Here is a 20,459-nt window from a genome sequence, read left to right on the forward strand (position 1 = left end):
CTCAAAATATTGTGTCTTTTTGACTCTATCTGTGGAAAATGTTCAAGCAAGCATACATACATACATACATACAGTACCAGTCAAAAGTTTGGACACACTCATTACTATGAACATGTAACATAGTGACATAACAAAAGATGCCTGATAGAACTTGTGCTATAAGAACAGTGACAAATAGCAAGATAGCATCATGTGGACAAAGTAATAGTATCATATCTAATGGTATCAGTCTGTAGTCCTGTAGGGTCACAGACCTGCAAAGTTTGATCCCAGAAATTGATCTTTTGTTGTATGGTTGTAGTATAAATCTAGTCTCCAGTTAACATTTGACCCAGAGAGTGTGTGCTTGCTTTGTGATTTTTTTCAGTGTTGCTGTATATTCTAGTGTTGTCACAAAACCTTACCTAAACAGTGCTATCACAATCATGCTTTTGCACATTTATAGACTGAATAATAAATTGATTGACATGGTAATTCCACAAAAAAACTTAGAAAAAAGTAAAATACACTGCAATTTTATGCCCATTTAAATATAATTATGTAATTTGGAAACACTCCCAGTGCTTCAGACACACAATCTGTTTGTTGATAAACCAGGAGAAAACAAGAAGAGATGCAGTATTTTGTATTTAGCCCTGTATATATGAGCCACTTTGCAGTCACCAGATCTCAACCCAACTTCACAGCTATGGGAGATTTTGGAGTAACATTTTAGATAGTGGTCTTCATCATCATCATCATCATCATCATCATCATCATCATCAAAATAACAAATGAAGTAAAAAATAAATTTTATTCTTCCCTCATGTACAGTTCCAGAGTATTCAGATTTGTGTTGAGCATGCATAATGAGGATTCAGTACTGAAATTTTGCACATCAGTATTCAGACCTCATATGTAACTATAGACTTACACATGGGGTCTTTGAGTAAAACAAAGGCCTGTCTTGGTTACATATGATTCTGATCTTGTACTGAAGCCCAGTCTTCCTGTGTGATATAGGCTTGAGCAAGGAGCAGTATTATTTCCAAATAAATTAATTTAAACTTTAACTGAAATTGGATGTGGAAGTGTAGCAGGTGAAGGTTCTGACAGCTTATCTATTTTAAACGTTAGCACTTTTAGTTTTACAATAGAGCAAATCAAATGAATAAAACCACTATTTTTTTTACCAATTTAATAGTAGTGAATTAAAACTATGATAAAAATGATTACACACCGTAAACACATTACAGTTTCATGACCTCAGTTTAGTATCTTGTGACTTCCCATAATTAACTATCAGTGTGTGAAAAAAAATAATAATACAAAATAAGATGAGATGGATCACATGCTATTTCATGAGCTGCAAATAATGAAGGGTGAAACTACATTGCTAAATGAAACCAAATTTGCAGTGATTAATGTAATAATTACAAGTAGGCTATTCATGCAGCAATCTATTCACTAGACTCCTGGATGATTAGAAGTTTATTGCAGTGCTTGCCATCTTCTCATTTATGCATCAGTACATTGGTCTTTTTAATTTATTTTTAATTTATTTATTTTTTTCAATAGTTGCTTGTTTTTATGTTGCATGACATTACATTTAACAGCAAGAAATGCTATTTGCTTATTTAATTCCCATTTTCAATCATTTATTGGGGGTTTTAATGACAAGAGCTTGAGTTGAAAGATTTAGACACAAAAGACAAAACATCTCAAATGCTGCTACTCAAGAAAAATCTGGCAATTTCAGAGGCGTGAACTATATGCAGGTAATTTTTTTTTCATAATCTGAATGGCAAGCCAAATAAGATAAACTCAAGTACTTACATAACCAAAGTCTGAATATGTGAAATTCTGCCACATAAACATTTACATCACATTTTTTATTAAGTCAAAATATTTCCAGCATTTTTCTATTTTAATTTTGATAATTATGGTTTACATCTCAAAATATGTGAATATTTCGTTTAGAGTTTGAGTAAAACAGTATGAATACCGTGTATTTCTCGGTTTAGTTCAGTACATGCAGCCACAATCATGGGGAAGACTGCTGACTTGACAGTTGTCCAGAAGACAATCATTGATACCCCCCACAAGGAGAGTAAGCTACACAAGGTCATTGCTGAAAAGGCTGGCTGGAAAAGGTGCACAAGCAACAGGGATGACCGTAGCCTTGAGAGGATTGTCAAGAAAAAAGTCAATTCAAGAACTTGGGAGAGTTTCACAAGGAGTGGACTGAGGCTGCTGTCAGTGCATCAAGAGCCACCACACACAGACGTCTTCAGGAAAGGGCTACAACTGTTGCATTCCTAACATCAAGCCACCCCTGAAACAGAGACAATGTCAGAAGCGTCTTACCTGGGTTAAGGAAAGAAAGAACTGGACTGTTGCTCAGTGGTCCAAAGTCCTCTTTTCAGATGAAAGTAAATTTTGCATTTCATTTGGAAATCAAGGTCCTAGAGTCTGGAGGAAGAGTGGAGAGGCACAGAATCCAAGGTGTTTGAAACTCAATGTGAAGTTTTCACAGTCTGTGATAATTTGGGGTGCCATGTCATCTGCTGGTGTTGGTCCACATTGTTTTATCAAGTCCAAAGTCAACACAGCCATCTGCCAGGAGATTTTATAGCATTTCCTGCTTCCATCTGCTGACAAACTTTATGGAGATGCTGATTTCCTTGTCCAGCAGGACTTAGCATCTGCCCACAGGGCCAGAACTGCTACCAAATGGTTTGCTGACCATGATATTGCTGTGTTTGTTTCGCCAGCCAACTCACCTGACCTGAAGCCAATATATTCTCTATTGTTAAGAGGAAGATGAGAGACACCCAACCCAAAAATACAGTCAAGCTGAAGGCTGCTATCAAAACAATCTGGGCTTCAATAACAATTCAGCAGTGCAACAGGCTGATCGCTTCCATGCCACACCACACTGATGCAGTAATTCATGGTAAAGGAGCCTCAACCAATTATTGAGCGTATAAATGAACATACTTTTCAGAAGTTGGACATTTCTATGGGTAGCACGGTGGTGTAGTGATTAGTACTGTTGCCTCACAACAAGAAGGTTCTGGGTTGAAGCCCAGCAGAGGTGGAAAGTAACGAATTACATTACTCGCGTTACTGTACTTGAGTAGCTTTTTTGTGTACTTATACTTTTTCAAGTAATTTTTAAAGAGTGTACTTTTACTTTTACTTAAGTATGTTTTCTTTTAAGTAGTGTACTTCGGTACATTTTACATCACAACCGTTACTGAGTAAAAAAAAAATAAATAAAAAATAAAAAAAGGCTAAAACGGAGAAGGGGAAATGCGTTCTGGAAATGAATCACGGGAAGGACAGTTGTCGCGCGCGCGAGTCTCACACACACGATGGCGGACATGCACCGGCGCTTTGGGGGGGGGCTTCGGGGGGGCTCAAGCCCGTGGGCCACAGCCAATCAGGGGCCTTGTAATATTAATAAAATAATAAACTGTCGGAATCATGGGCCTACATTAATGTATGGATAGAAATAAGGTTAGAAATAAATGAGCGCACAGTAGCCTGCTGTAAGAGACATGGTGGATGTGGTTCGCGAAACGAACACCCACAACTGGACCAGAATAAAATGTAACAAAATGTAACGTCACGCACGAAAGCGCGCCAAAGACTGCAGACTACTGAGACACAAATTTAGAGGCTTTGAAAGATGAAGTGTTCACATGTTAGCGGGGCGCATAAAAGAAAAAAAAGAGAGATGCAGGTAATGATAGAATCGTTGCCTAAAGTCACAGATTTTTTAAGGTAAGGATCACCAATCTGTTCAGAATATCAGCTACTTATCAGTTATCAGCCTACCAGCAGCTAGGCTATGTGCAGCTAGGCTAGATACAGTGGTGCTTAAAAGTTTGTGAACCCTTTAGAATTTTCTATATTTCTGCATAAATATGACCTAAAACATCATCAGATTTTCACACAAGTCCTAAAAGTAAATAAAGAGAACCCAGTTAAACAAATGAGACAAAAATATTATACTTGGTCATTTATTTATTGAGGAAAATGATCCAATATTACATATCTGTGAGGGCAAAAGTATGTGAATCTTTGCTTTCAGTATCTGGTGTGACCCCCTTGTGCAGCAATAACTGCAACTAAACGTTTCCGGTAACTGTTGATCAGTCCTGCACACCGGCTTGGAGGAATTTTAGCCTGTTCCTCCGTACAGAACAGCTTCAACTCTGGGATGTTGGTGGGTTTCCTCACATGAACTGCTCGCTTCAGGTCCTTCCACAACATTTCGATTGGATTAAGGTCAGGACTTTGACTTGGCCATTGCAAAACATTTACTTTATTCTTCTTAAACCATTCTTTGGTAGAACGACTTGTGTGCTTAGGGTCGTTGTCTTGTTGCATGACCCACCTTCTCTTGAGATTCAGTTCATGGACAGATGTCCTGACATTTTCCTTTGGAATTCGCTGGTATAATTCAGAATTCATTGTTCCATCAATGATGGCAAGCTGTCTTGGCCCAGATGCAGCAAAACAGGCCCAAACCATGATACTACCACCACTGTGTTTCACAGATGGGATAAGGTTCTTCTGCTGGAATGCAGTGTTTTCCTTTCTCCAAACATAACGCTTCTCATTTAAACCAAAAAGTTCTATTTTGGTCTCATCCATCCACAAAACATTTTTCCAATAGCCTTCTGGCTTGTCCACGTGATTTTTAGCAAACTGCAGACGAGCAGCAATGTTCTTTTTGGAGAGCAGTGGCTTTCTCCTTGCAACCCTGCCATGCACACCATTGTTGTTCAGTGTTCTCCTGATGGTAGACTCATGAACATTAACATCAGCCAATGTGAGAGAGGCCTTCAGTTGCTTAGAAGTTACCCTGGGATCCTTTGTGACCTCACCGACTATTACACGCCTTGCTTTTGGAGTGATCTTTGTTGGTCGACCACTCCTGGGGAGGGTAACAATGGTCTTGAATTTCCTCCATTTGTACACAATCTGTCTGACTGTGTATTCATGGAGTCCAAACTCTTTAGAGATGGTTTTGTAACCTTTTCCAGCCTGAACAGCATCAACAACGCTTTTTCTGAGGTCCTCAGATATCTCCTTTGTTCGTGCCATGATACACTTCCACAAACATGTGTTGTGAAGATCAGACTTTGATAGATCCCTGTTTTTAAATAAAACAGGGTGCTCACTCACACCTGATTGTCATCCCACTGATTGAAAACACCTGACTTTAATTTCACCTTCAAATTAACTGCTAATCCTAGAGGTTCACATACTTTTGCCACTCACAGATATGTAATATTGGATCATTTTCCTCAATAAATAAATGACCAAGTATAATATTTTTGTCTCATTTGTTTAACTGGGTTCTCTTTATCTACTTTTAGGACTTGTGTGAAAATCTGATGATGTTTTAGGTCATATTTACGCAGAAATATACAAAATTCTAAAGGGTTCACAAACTTTCAAGCACCACTGTATGCTATGATCTGTCCAACAGTAAAATAAATCAGTTGTGATTTGAATACGTGTCGTGTGATTTGAGTTATAATCCTGTTAGTATAATAGCATATTTCGATGGGGATAATAAAATGTCTAAAACTGCATGAACTGAAGAAATTGATGAAAAGATTGTAGCCTATAATTTTCACAGTTCGGGCAGCAGACAGAGTAAGCATACTGAGGGGAATAGCAATACAAAGCTAGCGCAGATCCACATTTCTCGCTAGCTGTGTTGGGTGTGTTGTTAACCCGTGTGGATTTAAGTGAAATACTTGAGAAGTTCTGTGGTCAAGACAACGTTTTAAGGTAAGGACGCTTGATTATTAATGTTTGCCCGCCATGGCTTGTTGTTGACGAAAGGCCCACATGATTTTGCCTTATGCAGCTACTGCTAGCGTCATGCTTTGAACTAGGTTAAGCTCATTTGCGCTAAAGGATGGGTTTATTGAAGGACTTTGATGTAGCTAGTTTCTTTTTAAAAAATCGTATGCTCAAAACAGTATGCCCGTGTTCATCATGTTTAACTTTTTTCTTGATGGAGTGCGTGAAATATTGTTGCAAGTGGTATTTCAATGCAGTCATGTCAAAAAGGCAGTTGAATGCACGGTCTTATTCAAGGAGAAGGAAGACTTGTATGATGCTTGAACATAGATCGGTAAAATAGACCCTAGTAGGACTTGGTTTCGTGTATTTCGGTCTGTAGAGTTATGAGTTTGGCCGCTGTCCATGGTGTTTATGTTTCATGTGGCCGCCGAGCCAAGTACCTTCATCATCATCATCATGTTCCCCTGTCAAAAGTTAAACTCTCTAGGGGTGCTTCTGCTGTAGCAGTTGCTCAAAGTTTGATTTGTCCATCATCATACGTCTTATCTGTTGGGTGTCTATGCCCAGCAGATTTTCCCATTTCGTCCATTTGTAACCATTTTTCTCAAACAGGAGCTGCTTTTGCACTTGGTTATTGCCCATCCGGCAAACGTGAGCAATATATTTTAGTTGTTGTACGTAGCAGGATAGTTTTATATCCTGGGTTCCTGTCAGTTTCCGGAGGTCAGCATTGGACATCTTGTAGTTCCAGTCTATAGCTTCATTTGTAGTGTTCTTTTGGTCAGGGGCATTCTTTCGTTTATATCCACCTTTAATCATTTTCCTTAGGAAGCCGTGCCACACTACCTCAATTTTGTGAATTTCCCTGGATGATAGTTGCCATGCCTGTGTGCTGTACAGGAGACGAGATCGAACGCATGCCACTAGGAACTTTATACAGGTTTTTAGTAGTATTCGGTGGTCGGTTAGAACGTGTTTCAGTTCATTCCATTTCATGAATGCAGCACTTATCCTAGCATGCAGGAAGTGTGAGGATTCATCACAGTTGCTGACATTATAACCAAGATATTTAAAGGTGCGGACGTTTTTAATATTAGTGCCGCCAAGGGAAATGATACTTGGTTTACATTTGATATCCTCATTGACGTTAAAAGCCATTGTTTCTGTTTTGACATATGATATTTGTAAACCAAAGCGGGTGTAGGTCTTATCATACAACTGAAGAATATTCTGAAGCTCCTCGATGGATCCAGCGAGTATGGCCTGATCATCTGCGTATAGAATCTCTGTTATGCAACCCTCTCCTGATGCTCGTGCTTTCGTACGCATTTCTCTTGTGGATACCTCATTTGGAATGCAATATCTGAACTTGAAGCCTGTATCTGGGTACAGTTTTGATATCTCATGCTGTGCAATCCTGACAACAAAGTCCATATAGATATTAAAAACTGATGGCGATTCTAGGGCACCTTGTCTTGCAGTGAATGTTTGTTTTCATGCCGCCGAGCTATTTTTATGTATTTTATTTTTTAAAAGGACTTGTCTGTAGGTGTGTGTGTTTTATGTTTACAACACATAGGTCTACATTAGCGCACGCGCGCTTGTGTGGTTATCTCTGGCCATGCCCCTGCGTGAAAGTTACGCAGTATCACTGTCCTGTCCGTGGTAATAATCAGAACTGGCTCTGTAATGATAATGCGCGCGTTCTTCTCTCCCTCTGTGGTCGGATGTGTTGAGCGATGTGAGCGTGGGCCTTGCGCAGCTACGCTGAGCCAAACGTATCCTATCGTAGGCTTCTAGGCTAATTACACTCTTACACTGTAAATGCTTGACACGTATTGCAAATAAAATAAGAGTGTTTTCCTGGCCAACGGTAAGGGTAGGGTTGACAGGTAGCCTATGAGGGGCCTAGCCCCTGGGCCACGGGTGTTGATAAAGCACCCCTGCGGACATGGAGGAGACCGAGGAACCTGTGGTGGACGACCCTGCAGAAAACGCAATTTCTTCCAGTAATGAAGTGCACCCCTGGCCCTACATACGTGATCACTTCAGCTTCGTAGAGAAAAGGGGTGACAGTTTCATTATGCAATGCAGATTATGTGTGCCCAAGAAGACAACCATTGCGGCATACAAAAATTCGACGTCTAATCTGCGCAAGCATGTTGAGGTAAGTATTGTCATTGGCATCATAATCACGGGCGCAGATAGAGGGTGGGACGGGTGGGATTCGTCCCACCCAGATTTAAATTCACCTCGTTCGGTCCCCCCCACTTATAGGGAGGAAAAAACGTCTATGCTGTCTTTCTTTGCATAAGGCAAACCTCACGGAAAAATCAAAAGACTAATTACCAATCGGTTTATTGAGGTGCACAGCAGTGTATACATAGTTGCAACAACTCACATAAAACAAAACAAAGACTGATATTCGGTTGGTTGAGCTGCGCAGACTGCATAGGTTGCGAGCTCGAGCTTGGTTGCTATGGTTACCCACAACAAGTTTGACAGGCATATCGGGGTTGGGGTTGGTTTGCTGGCAGCTTTGTCCCCCCCAGTTTTTTGTCCCCCCCAGTTTATTGTCCCCCCCAGTTCAAAAAACGTATCTGTGCCCCTGATCATAATGTTTCCTTTCCATAGTAAAACCGACAATAGGCTGGTTATATTCCAAAAATAGTGGATGGCATTGCTAATGTTGAAGTAGCAACCTGTTGGTACTGTAACATAACGGTAACTAGTCTGTTATTTGGTTGGCTAATCATGCAAGCAAGTTAGCTCGCCAACCTGACGTGATCAGTCCTCCTACCATTCTACATCCAACAGGCCAGAAAGGAATACTAAGCAAAACAAATAATGTTTGAATTGAATTGTTCAATAGCACACAGTGCACACAGGCAAGCTACGAGATTTCGGTGCAACATTTCACTTTCATATTTTGTGTACAATGCTTTGTGTGTGGTCAGGGCGATGTAAACGACATGACTGTGTGTATTGACCTTTTTTGTTTGTCTCAGTTTTAATGCAGCATTATCCTAAGCATTCAATTTGATACACTTCCTTTAAATAAAACATCTGGGTTGAGATGTACATATATCCTTGTTTCCTCTTCTTTTTCATTTTTGCACAACACAATGGAGGCAGAAAACACCCACTGTTAAAAGTAACGTTTTACTTTTACTCAAAGTACATTTTAAATGATCTACTTTTTACTTTTACTTGAGTAGATTTTTTGTCTGGTAACTTTACTTGTACTTAAGTAAAATTTCATCAGAGTAACAGTACTTGTACTTGAGTATAATATTTTTTAGTACTCTTTCCACCTCTGAAGCCCAGTGGCTGACAGGGGCCTTTTTATGTGGAGTTTGCATGTTCTCCCTGTGTCTGTATGGGCTTCCTCCAAAGACATGCAGGTAAATTGACCGTAGGTGTGAGTGTGAATTGTTGTTTTTTCTCTATGTGTCAGCCCGGCAACGATCTGGTGACTTGTCTAGGGTGTACCCTACCTCTCATCCATAGTCAACTCGGATTGGCTCCAGCTTGGCTGTGACCCTGCACAGAATAAGCACTTACGCATAATGGATGGATGGACATTGTAATTAACCCCGCCGACAGTAGTCGGAGGGGTTATTATTTTCACCTGCGTCAGTCTGTGTGTGTGTGTATCTGTCTGTCTGTCTGTCTGTCTGTCTGTGTGTCTGCAAGATATCTCAAGAACCAATGGATCGATTTGGACCAAATTTTGTACATGTGTTGCCAATCACCCAGGAAGGAAACCATTAAATTTTGGAGGTCAAAGGTCAAGGTCATGGCAGAACTTCGAAATTTTCGCCCAATGTATTTTAATAGGGAAAAGGCGGGGTTTGCACTCGTTAGAGTGTCCCTGTCTAGTTCCATTTATGATTGATCTTTGGAAATATTGTAACAATTTGAGATATTGGATTTCTGATTTTCATGAGCTATAAACCATAATCTCAACCATAATATAAAAAAGTCTTTAAATATTTCTTTTTATGTGTAATGAATATAGAATATATGAAAATTTACCTTTACAAAAAAAATGAACTTTTCATGATATTCTAATTGTTTGAGGTGCATTACTACACACACACACACACACACACACACACACACACACACAGTGTCTTGCAAAAGTATTCACCCCCTTGGTGTTTGTTCTGTTTTGTTGCATTACAAGCTAGAATAGAATGCCTTTATTGTCACTATACACATGTACAATGAGATTAAAGCATCTCCAATAACAGTGCAAAACAGTGTGTAAAGTGAGAGAGAGAGAGAGGGAGGAAGGGGGGGGAGTGTGTAAGGGGGGTAAGGTGCACAGTCCTGAGGTGTATGTGTTGTGTAACACATTATGGAGTGAGGTATTGCTCATTGCACATATAAATTATTGCACAGAGAGAGTCACATTATAAAATAAAATATTACACATTTATGAAGTATTGCAAGGTAAGGTAGGAGCAGAGCAATTCCAGCGTTATGGACGTGACACTTGAACTCAAAATGGCAACAAATGACCCAGTGCATGTTTTATTGTCTCCCAGTATTTAAACAGGTGTTGCATATTTTAAGGCTGTACCATACTGGAGAAGTGATAGAACAAGAACAATTCCCATAGTACATCTAGGGCATGCCAGAAAATGCCAATAAAAGATGCGTTATGGATGTGACAGAAAAAGTATCACTTTTCTTGGGTGACTGTACATTTTTATCAAACTCTGTGAAATTGTAAACCTAATGTCGAAATGGAGATATCCATTTGATAGAGGGGTCCAAGGTGAATATTAAAAAATCTTTGTTTAAAATATTTTGTATTTCATGCAGAGTTTCGGAAGGAAAAGTCAGCGTTATGGATGTGACGAAATTCCGTTATGGATGTGACGCGTCTGAAATAGACATGGCATATGTTTAGAAAATCAGCAATTTAACCACCATAACCCTTTGAAAAACTCTCTAAATATCAGCTAAAACTATCAAAGTTTTTAAATAATATTTAGGATGGCTATTGTTTTGCTGTTTTGTGGATTTTAGCATACATTTCTGTGGCTTGTGGCAATAATATAGAATTGTACATGATCAAAGTTGATTTTAGCTTGGGGTTTACATTATAAGAAAGAAAGACTGACAGTGACATATTAGGTTGGTTACAAATTGGTTCAACTTATTCACATCTGTAAAATACAGGCCTAGGTGATATCTCTGTGAGTAGTTTTGATGTATTACATGTTGCTTTATTTTTGCATGGTGAGGTTGACATTTACATGGAATTGCCCTGCACAGATTTGAGGTGTGTCTCATACCTTAAGAGCACAGCCAACTTTGCTGTCTTGGAGTCATTAGGATTTGAACTCACAATCACCTGACATTAGAACAAATGCTTTCTTGTTGTGAGAATTAAAGGGGTCAGCTCACCCTTCAAAGAAGACTCTGTGCTAAGTAATGAGTCAACATTTTCCAAATTGCTATTGATATTCCACTGTGTTACATTTGAAAACCAATCCTAGGTCATAGATAATAAATTGTAACATGAAATTGAAAATATTTTGTCAAAGTAGTTATACTTTAAATTCTTTCAGTTGATTCATTCAGTTTTTGTATGGTTATTCCATTGTAAAGAAACATAATTGGCCTTGGCCATCTTGTGGGCAGTCACAAAGTAAAGATAATTAAACAATTATTTATTCAGTTGTCTAACATCACGTTAAATAAGTTGACTAAAGGTTGGTGGGCATTATGTTCATGATAACTGGTCCCTTCTATGTTTAGACTGATACTAGACTCCTTGTAATCTTCTTCTCTGATGATGTCTTCCATTTTTTTTTCCAGGTACTGTAGGTATTTAGGTAGGTGAGAGCACATGAAGAGAGATAGCAGAGTATTCAAGTCAAATCAATATTATTTGTATAGCGCTTTTAACAACAGACATTGTTGCAAAACAGCTTTACAGCTTTACAGAAATACAGCTCTGGAAAAAATTAAGAGGCCACTTCAATTTTTTTCTTAAATCAGCATCTCTATGTATGGCAGCCATTTCATTCCAGTGACTGTGCTGAAATTCCAACATAAGCACACATCATTTTACTTAATGAGGTACTGATTAGGGGATCACCTGAACCAAATCTAATTTAATGAGGAAAAGTGTAAAAACCACTGCTGTGGTCATCACTGTCCTCTTGCAATAGGACCCCAATGCCAAAAAAAAAGCTGGGTCACTGTGTAAAACATAAATAAAAACAGAATGTGAAAATTTTCAAATAATAAAAACCGTATATTTAATTGAAAAGAGTACAAAGAGAATATATCAAATGTTGAAACTGAGAAATTTTATTGTTTTTAGAAAAATATATGCTCATTTTGAATTTGATGTCAGCAACATGTTTCAGAAAAGTTGGGTCAGGGGCAACAAAAGACTGAAAAAGTTGTGTAATGCTAAAAAAAAAAACCCAAAAAAACCAAAAAAAATCCAAAACCTAATTTGGTTAATTAGTAACAGGTCAGTAACATGATTGGGTATAAAAAGAGCATCCCAGAGAGGCAGAGTCTCTCAAAAGTAAAGATGGGGAGGGGTTCACCACTCTGTGAAAGACTGCGTGGGCAAACAGTGCAACAATTTAAGGTTCCTCAATGTAAAATTGCAAAGAATTTGGGGATTGCATCATCTATGGTACATAATATCATTAAACGATTCAAAGAATCTGGAGAAATCTCTGTATGCAAGAGACAAGGCTGAAAACTGACATTGGATGCCTGTGATCTTCAGGCCCTCAGGTGACACTGCATTAAAAGTGGACACACGTCTGTAGTGGAAATCACTGCGTGGGCTCAGGAACACTTTAGAAAACCATCATCTGTGAAAACAATTCATTACTGCATCCACAAATGCAAGTTAAAACCAGATATAAACAATATCCAGAAACACCGCCACCTTTTCTGGGCCCGAGCTCTTTTACAATGAACTAAAGTGAAGTGGAAAATTATCCTGAGGTCTGACGACTCAAAATTAGAAATTCTTTTTAAAAATCATGGACATCATGTCCTCCAGACTAAAGAGAAAAAGGACCATCCGGCTTGTTATCAGTACACAGTTCAAAAGCCAGCATCTGTGATGAACTGTGATAGTATGAGGATGCATTAGTGCACATGACATGGGTAGCTTGTACATCTGGGAAGGCATCATTAATGCTGAATGATACGTACACATTTCAGAGCAATATGCTGCCATCCAGACAAAATCTTTTTCAGGGAAGGCCTTCCTTCTTTCAGCAAGACAACTGCTTTCTGCACATATTAAGACTGCATGGCTCCGTAGTAAGAGAGTCTGAGTGCTAAACTGGTCTGCTTGCAGTCTAGACCTGTCTCCCATTTAACCCTTGTATGGTGTTCAGGTCTGTGGGACCCGTTTTCATTTTTTTTATCAAAGGAACAATGATACGATTAATTATTTTTCCAAACTCAGACTCATTGGCCTTGGCTCATTTTCTGTGAACATATACAGTATCAGAACACATTTTCGATGACCATACACTTTATAGAGTGTATCAGAGCAACACTAAACAATCATGAGCTTCTGCGAGCTTCTGTACCCACAAGAGGACCGTTACATTTTTCTCTAAGTGTGTTCAGTTTGGACCCAATAAAAGCATAGCCACCCTATGAATACATTTTCCTTTAAGGACTGATGTGACAGCAGAAAAAAACAACCCCAAAGATTATCAGTCATCAAATGGAGTTGCAGCAAGTTTACCACAGCCCAGATGAAGTAACCAATGTCATCAGATTGGTGTGAATTCATAAAGTTTGCTTTATTTGGCAAATGGTCTATGATCAGTGGACTACCACAGTGATCACCACAGTTAATTAATGCTGAGTGGTGCACTTCAAAATGCAGAGAAAAGAGTTGGATAGTTGTACACAAACATTTATGATTGAAAACAATGATGGATGAAAACAAAATAGAACTGGAATTACTTGTGAACAGTTTTTGATGTTTTAGAATACTATGATTTATTTATAATGTCTCTTTCAATGGGTGAAGGAACAAGACAAGTGTTATACTATACAGTAAGCATTATAATTTATCAGTAACAAGAAATGGTTGGCTCCATACATAATAATAGTCAAAGCTAATACTGTATCTACAGGTACATACAATTGAGCATGCAGACACTTACTATACAGTATATTACTAGCTGCCAGAAATCCCAGCTTCCCTTCCCATCCATCCATTATCTGTAGCCGCTTATCCTGTTCTACAGGGCTGCAGGCAAGCTGGAGCCTATCCCAGCTGACTATGGGCGAGAGACTGGGTACACCCTGGACAAGTCGCCAGGTTATCACAGGGCTGACACATAGAGACAAACAACCATTCACACTCACATTCACACCTACGGTCAATTTAGAGGCACCAATTAGCCTAACCTGTATGTCTTTGGACTGTGGGGGAAACCGGAGCACCCGGAGGAAACCCACGCGGACACGGGGAGAGCATGCAAACTCCACACAGAAAGGCCCTCGCTAGCCACTGGGCTCGAACCCAGGACCTTCTTGCTGTGAGATGACAGTGCTAACCACTACACCACCGTGCCGCCCCTTCCCATCCCATCCCATCCCATCCCATCCCATCCCATCCCAAATAAGCACCAATCTAATTAATAATTTTGCTGAAAATTTTATCAATGAGTTATCAAGAATTTCAGATATTCGAATACCAACTTTTATGATCATTAAAGGTGCAGTCAGTAAGATTGAAAAGAAAGTGGACTTCAGTTTGAAATTTGAACAAGTTCAACATCCAGGTCCCTCCTTCTTCCTCTCCCTCTCCACTTTGATCCAGCCCTGCCTCCAAAGCCCTTCCCTGCAGAGGAGGCTGCCATGAATGCACAGGCTGGCAACTATGGCAACTTAAGGTGTTTGATAAAATAAACTGTTGTGAATAGTGCTAAATAAAAAGTAAACCACTTATGAGAACATTTAGCTATGAGAGCACAGGCAGACATAAATATCACGACAAGCACCAGACCAAAATAACTGCCTGAACACTTCACAAAGATATGTTCAGCAAATTTCAAATAAAACAATGCTAACTAGTAGCCTCAGCCAGAGATGTTTCTCTGAGAGTAACTCTGCCTCAGCATCAGAAACAAATTAAAATTAGCCTGATTGCAACATCACAATAACATGAGATATACACTATAAAACGAGTGTTACTGTAGCCATTACCATCTTAGCTTTGTGGGTTTTTATTTATTTTTTATTTATTTTTACAAATCAAACATAAATCAAGCAGGGGTAATTACCTGTCAAGCGGAAAATGTGGCAACAGTTTTGAATAATTTCAGGTCTTCACAAGTGAGAGTATGTACAGGGGCGGCCACAAGCAGTGATCAACACTCCATCAGACACTCCTCCTGGCTCTGATTGGTTGTTTTGATTTGAGTAAGGTGTGTTTTTGCAAATGGCATTAAAAGAAATAGGTGGAGCCAGAGGAGTCTGATTTTTTCACAGCTTATCTGTCTCATGTACTACTGTCAGGACATAGTGACAGTTTTAGCAAATATGACAAAGTTATTTTTATACAGGTTACCTACTAAACTAAATTTAAATTAAATTGTCTTAAGTTATGTACTGAATCTTGTTTGTTTTGGTTTACAGAGATAGACTCCTTTCACAATTTCGACGCAGTTCTTGTATATAGCATCTAATGTATGTATTAAAATATATATATTCTTCTCAGGCGGCACGGTGGTGTAGTGGTTAGTGCTGTCGCCTCACAGCAAGAAGGTCCGGGTTCGAGCCCCGTAGCTGATGAGGGCCTTTCTGTGCAGAGTTTGCATGTTCTCCCCGTGTCTGCGTGGGTTTCCTCCGGGTGCTCCGGTTTCCCCCACAGTCCAAAGACATGCAGGTTAGGTTAACTGGTGACTCTAAATTGACCGTAGGTGTGAATGTGAGTGTGAATGGTTGTCTGTGTCTATGTGTCAGCCCTGTCATAACCTGGCGACTTGTCCAGGGTGTACCCCGCCTTTCGCCCGTAGTCAGCTGGGATAGGCTCCAGCTTGCCTGCGACCCTGTAGAACAGGATAAAGCGGCTAGAGATAATGAGATGAGATATTCTCGTCTCATTCTCATCTTATTATCTCTAGCCGCTTTATCCTTCTACAGGGTTGCAGGCAAGCTGGAGCCTATCCCAGCTGACTACGGGCGAAAGGCGGGGTACACCCTGGACAAGTCGCCAGGTCATCACAGGGCTGACACATAGACACAGACAACCATTCACACTCACATTCACACCTACGGTCAATTTAGAGTCACCAGTTAACCTAACCTGCATGTCTTTGGACTGTGGGGGAAACCGGAGCACCCGGAGGAAACCCACGCGGACACGGGGAGAACATGCAAACTCCACACAGAAAGGCCCTCGCTGGCCCTGGGGCTCAAACCCAGGACCTTCTTGCTGTGAGGCGACAGCGCTAACCACTACACCACCGTGCCGCCCTATGAGATATTCTTCTCAACATAAAAATATATTAATACTACTTTTTGATACTAAAATACTGCTGTTTTTCTCCAGGATAGCTTGATCTCTACCTTTGAGGATGATGAAAATTTTTACCAGAACTCTGTTTTCAATCTTGTTCATAATTTTGTTATTCTTAATGTCAACACTTAAAAAAATGCATTACAGTGGTCTGAGACAGGACACCACACTCTCGAATATTTTTGTTGGAGGTAAATTCTGTACATTTACATGTGCATTATTATTAAAATCATACTAAGCTTCATCACTTGGGATAATTTTCCTCTAGAAATTTCAGCCATCAATTGATGATCCATGCTGTGTTTTGTCTGATGCGATAGTCTGTCATATGCTTTTGGAATGTTATGGGATTTCTTCATTTTAGAATATGGTTGCTAAACTTGTGCCCAGTATATTAGTTCTGAATATATGTTGTCTTTATTACTATTGAACAATATATTGTATAATGGTATGTGGTGGTGTATGCAGTGGAGCCCTTTTTTCCCCACAGTTACTTTAAGAACACACTATGTCTATGCTAACCATATTATTTTCTTATACTGCTCACTACAAATGCAAGACATAATTTTATCTTACCTAAGATGCTACAAATGTTTCATTTATGTCATACAATTAAAACTCAGCATTACAAAAAAAGAAAGAAACTAAAGCTGAAACTGAAATTTCCATACAGCCATCTACAACCATCTACAACCATCTGGATTACTCTTATGGAAGGTAAATTGTTGTGAAGTTTTAAATACCAGGCAACATTTTTTTTGTAAAAATTGCCAGGTATTTTAATAGTCACTATACTGTTGCATTAATAGAAGTCACATTCAGGCATAATTAACAAATTACACAATATCAGTTCAAATCTTATGGCACTTTGTGTTTTCCATCAGAAACCATCACCTTCTTAGGAATCACTTCCAATCACTGAGCTATCACGGCGGCTTAGCTGTAACTGCCCCAGCCCAATTTGGCTGATACACTTTTTTATTGCGTTTCGGAACAAGGAGCTGGAGAATAAGTAGATGACAGGATCCAGGGCACTGTTTACGTATGTGAACCCGATGGACAAGACGAACAACTGACTGATTATTTTGTAAGCATTACAGTATACGTTCAGTCGGTTTTGCATGTAGAGTGCAATCAGTCCTATGACAACTCCAGGGCCGAAACAAAAGATGAAGATCCCAACAATTACTAGGACGGTGTAAATAGCCTGTTGCACCTTCTTATCTCGGTTCATCTGCCGCTGTTTTAATATGCAGGAAATTCGAATGGAGCAGAAGAGTAGTATCAGTAGAGGGAGGAAAAACTCAATAACATATAGCCCATAGTGTAGTTTCAAACCAAATGGCAGGTCTTTTTTGCTAAAGCTCCGACAGTAAGAAACATTGTCCTTCTTTATAAGAAGTTCATTAGTCAGCAGAGGAATCCGCAAGGAGATCACCACCACCCAGATGAAACAAGAGATCCCTCCAGCTTGGCGTAAGCTAATGTAGTTGATTTTATTATGTGGATGGACAATTTTAAAATATCGATTCACAGCCACAACAGTCATGAAGCTGATGCTTGCAGCTCGATTGACTGCAAGCATGAAGAGGTTAATCCGACACCAAGCATCACCAAACGCCCAGATTTCAGAGTGCAGGTAGGCATCAATTCGAAATGGCATGCTCACCAAGAGGAAAAAATCTGCTAGGATCAGGTTGAAGAGAAACAGGATACTGGGTTTCCAAGACTGAAGGTGGCGACAGAAAATATACAATGCCATCAGGTTTCCTGGCAGGCCCAGCAGGAACTCAACAATAAGTAAAGGAGGGAGAACAGAAGGTGCCAGTTTTGTTACTTCCGCATCACAAGTTGTATTGTTATTGGGCTGCATGATATTTAATGAAATTTCAAAATCTGACTCTGATGCTCTCTTTTACCACCCTGCGTTTTTCATGTGTCTGTAACTGTGAATTGAGCTTCCTCTTTTGGACTTCGGTTGAAGAGCTGAGCTGTCAAAACACACAAAAAAAGGAAATTGTGCAACTTTTAAATAATATAATGTTTAAAGACAATTGTACAACAGTATCTGGGCCTGTCACCAAAGTAATCTAAATAGTATCACTACCATGATATCTTGTTCATTTTTTTTCTGTTTGAAATGATTAGGTGCTTAAGACTTTGCTACAAAATCCATAATAAGTGCTTCAATTATTAAAATATTCCTTTTTGTGGAAAACATTAAGCATAAATATAATACATATCAACCTGCATTAATGATACATAGCTACAGTATATGCCATGTTCTTTGAGCATTATAAGAGCAATACCAACATATGATATACTACAGACAATACACTGAAACAAATACTTCCTTATGTCATTATCCAAAATATATTAGAAATTCAACAAATAGTAGAATCAGGTTTTTAGCCCCCCACCCCAAAAATGCATAAATGCAAATAAAGTATTCAGATTAAGTGTATGTATTACATACATATGTATTAATGTATATGCAATTATATCAGTGCATATCTCATAGAAATGTATCAGTTACTTACTAGAGAAACTGGGTGAGTCTTAATCAGTCATCAGCCTGAGTACAGAAAGGAAACTGCTACTGCTACCACTTTTAAGCAAGGTTCCTCCCCTCTTGCATTAGAACAACATCATGGTTAATTCCGAGAAGTAATTTTAAATCTTGGTTAATTGTAAAGAACCCAGGCTAATACTTAACAGATAATTAGGTAAGGTCAAAGCTGTACTGCCTTTCAGATTTTTCAAGTTTAGGTCATAAAAAGAATTCTCCCTGACACCCAATTATTTCTGTTTACTGGACCGAAACCTACTGAATTCGAATCACAGACTTCCAATTTTATTCATTTTTTTTTCTTCTTAAATAGAACAATCAATGAAGTTAGGGCCACGTGGCCTTAAATTCTCTGCTATTTTTTCCTGCAGGCGGCACGGTGGTGTAGTGGTTAGCGCTGTCGCCTCACAACAAGAAGGTCCGGGTTCAAGCCCCGTGGCCGGCGAGGGCCTTTCTGTGTGGAGTTTGCATGTTCTCCCCGTGTCCGTGTGGGTTTCCTCCGGGTGCTCCGGTTTCCCCCACAGTCCAAAGACATGCAGGTTAGGTTAACTGGTGACTCTAAATTGACCGTAGGTGTGAATGTGAGTGTGAATGGTTGTCTGTGTCTATGTGTCAGCCCTGTGATGACCTGGCGACTTGTCCAGGGTGTACCCCACCTTTCACCCGTAGTCAGCTGGGATAGGCTCCAGCTTGCCTGCGACCCTGTAGAACAGGATAAAGCGGCTAGAGATAATGAGATGAGATTTTTTCCTGCTTCACCATGACGCAGAACAAGAGACTATGCCATGCATCACATGATGGGCTTCCCCTGTTTGCGCAAGGCATTGTGGGATACAAAATTGAAACAGGAGAGAAAAATGAAGGGCGTGAGTGTGTGAATGAAACAGGAAAGACCGGCTACAGTAACGGAAGACGTTATGTTGCGAAGGTCAGCGAGCACCTCGGTATGATCAGCTGTTCGTTTAGTGATAGAATGATGTAACTGTCAGTGCATGGTGAAAGGTAAACCTGCGCATGCACACACGGACCTCTGTCTGCTTGACTGCACAAAGCAAGCGATTTCATGCACATTATTTACTAGGGAATCCCTTCAAATTAAATAACTTCCCAGCCACAGAATGTTTTTTTTTTTAGATATTACAGAAATAAGCATATATCACAATGACCAAATTTCAGAGGGAACTAAAGTTCACAGATTTTATGAACCCGAAAGGCCGTCTACTTTAAATATATGTTTCTTTTCATTCATCTCTTGGCTCTGTTGTCAAGCTGAGATTTCTTCTACAGACATTTCATTGCCTCACTTTTGCTCCATTCACATGTGTGCTTCAACATAGCCTTGAGATGGTGTTAAAAGGCTCAATGTATGTCAATTTTGATTTATATTTATTTCAGTTGTACATTTTATATGTAGCCATGATAAATAACTATAGACTATAAAAAAGTGAAGATGCTCCTTAGGGATTATCATTTGTAGTCACATTGACCATATGAGCAAACAAAGTGTGTGTGTGTGTGTGTGTGTGTGTGTGTGTG

The 20,459-nt window shown here is 39.5% G+C and overlaps 1 protein-coding gene across 2 annotated transcripts; it reads right to left on the minus strand.

The window, feature by feature from the left end:
* Positions 1–16,931: 16,931 nt before the first annotated feature.
* hcar1-3 (hydroxycarboxylic acid receptor 1-3) lies at positions 16,932–18,959 on the minus strand. 2 transcript variants are annotated; one of them, XM_060924655.1, is made up of 2 exons: positions 18,895–18,959; positions 16,932–18,345 (listed from the first exon to the last, which is right to left on the minus strand). In XM_060924655.1, exon 2 carries the CDS (start codon positions 18,225–18,227, stop codon positions 17,253–17,255), a length of 975 nt encoding a protein of 324 aa, XP_060780638.1. In that variant the 5' UTR covers positions 18,228–18,345; positions 18,895–18,959; the 3' UTR covers positions 16,932–17,252. The 2 variants fall into 2 exon arrangements, with proteins under 2 accessions (XP_060780638.1, XP_060780639.1); XM_060924656.1 differs by having other exon boundaries at positions 16,932–18,340; positions 18,895–18,923.
* Positions 18,960–20,459: the final 1,500 nt, after the last annotated feature.

The sequence above is a fragment of the Neoarius graeffei genome, chromosome 7, assembly GCF_027579695.1.
Source record: "Neoarius graeffei isolate fNeoGra1 chromosome 7, fNeoGra1.pri, whole genome shotgun sequence".
In the NCBI taxonomy this organism is placed as follows: domain Eukaryota; kingdom Metazoa; phylum Chordata; class Actinopteri; order Siluriformes; family Ariidae; genus Neoarius; species Neoarius graeffei.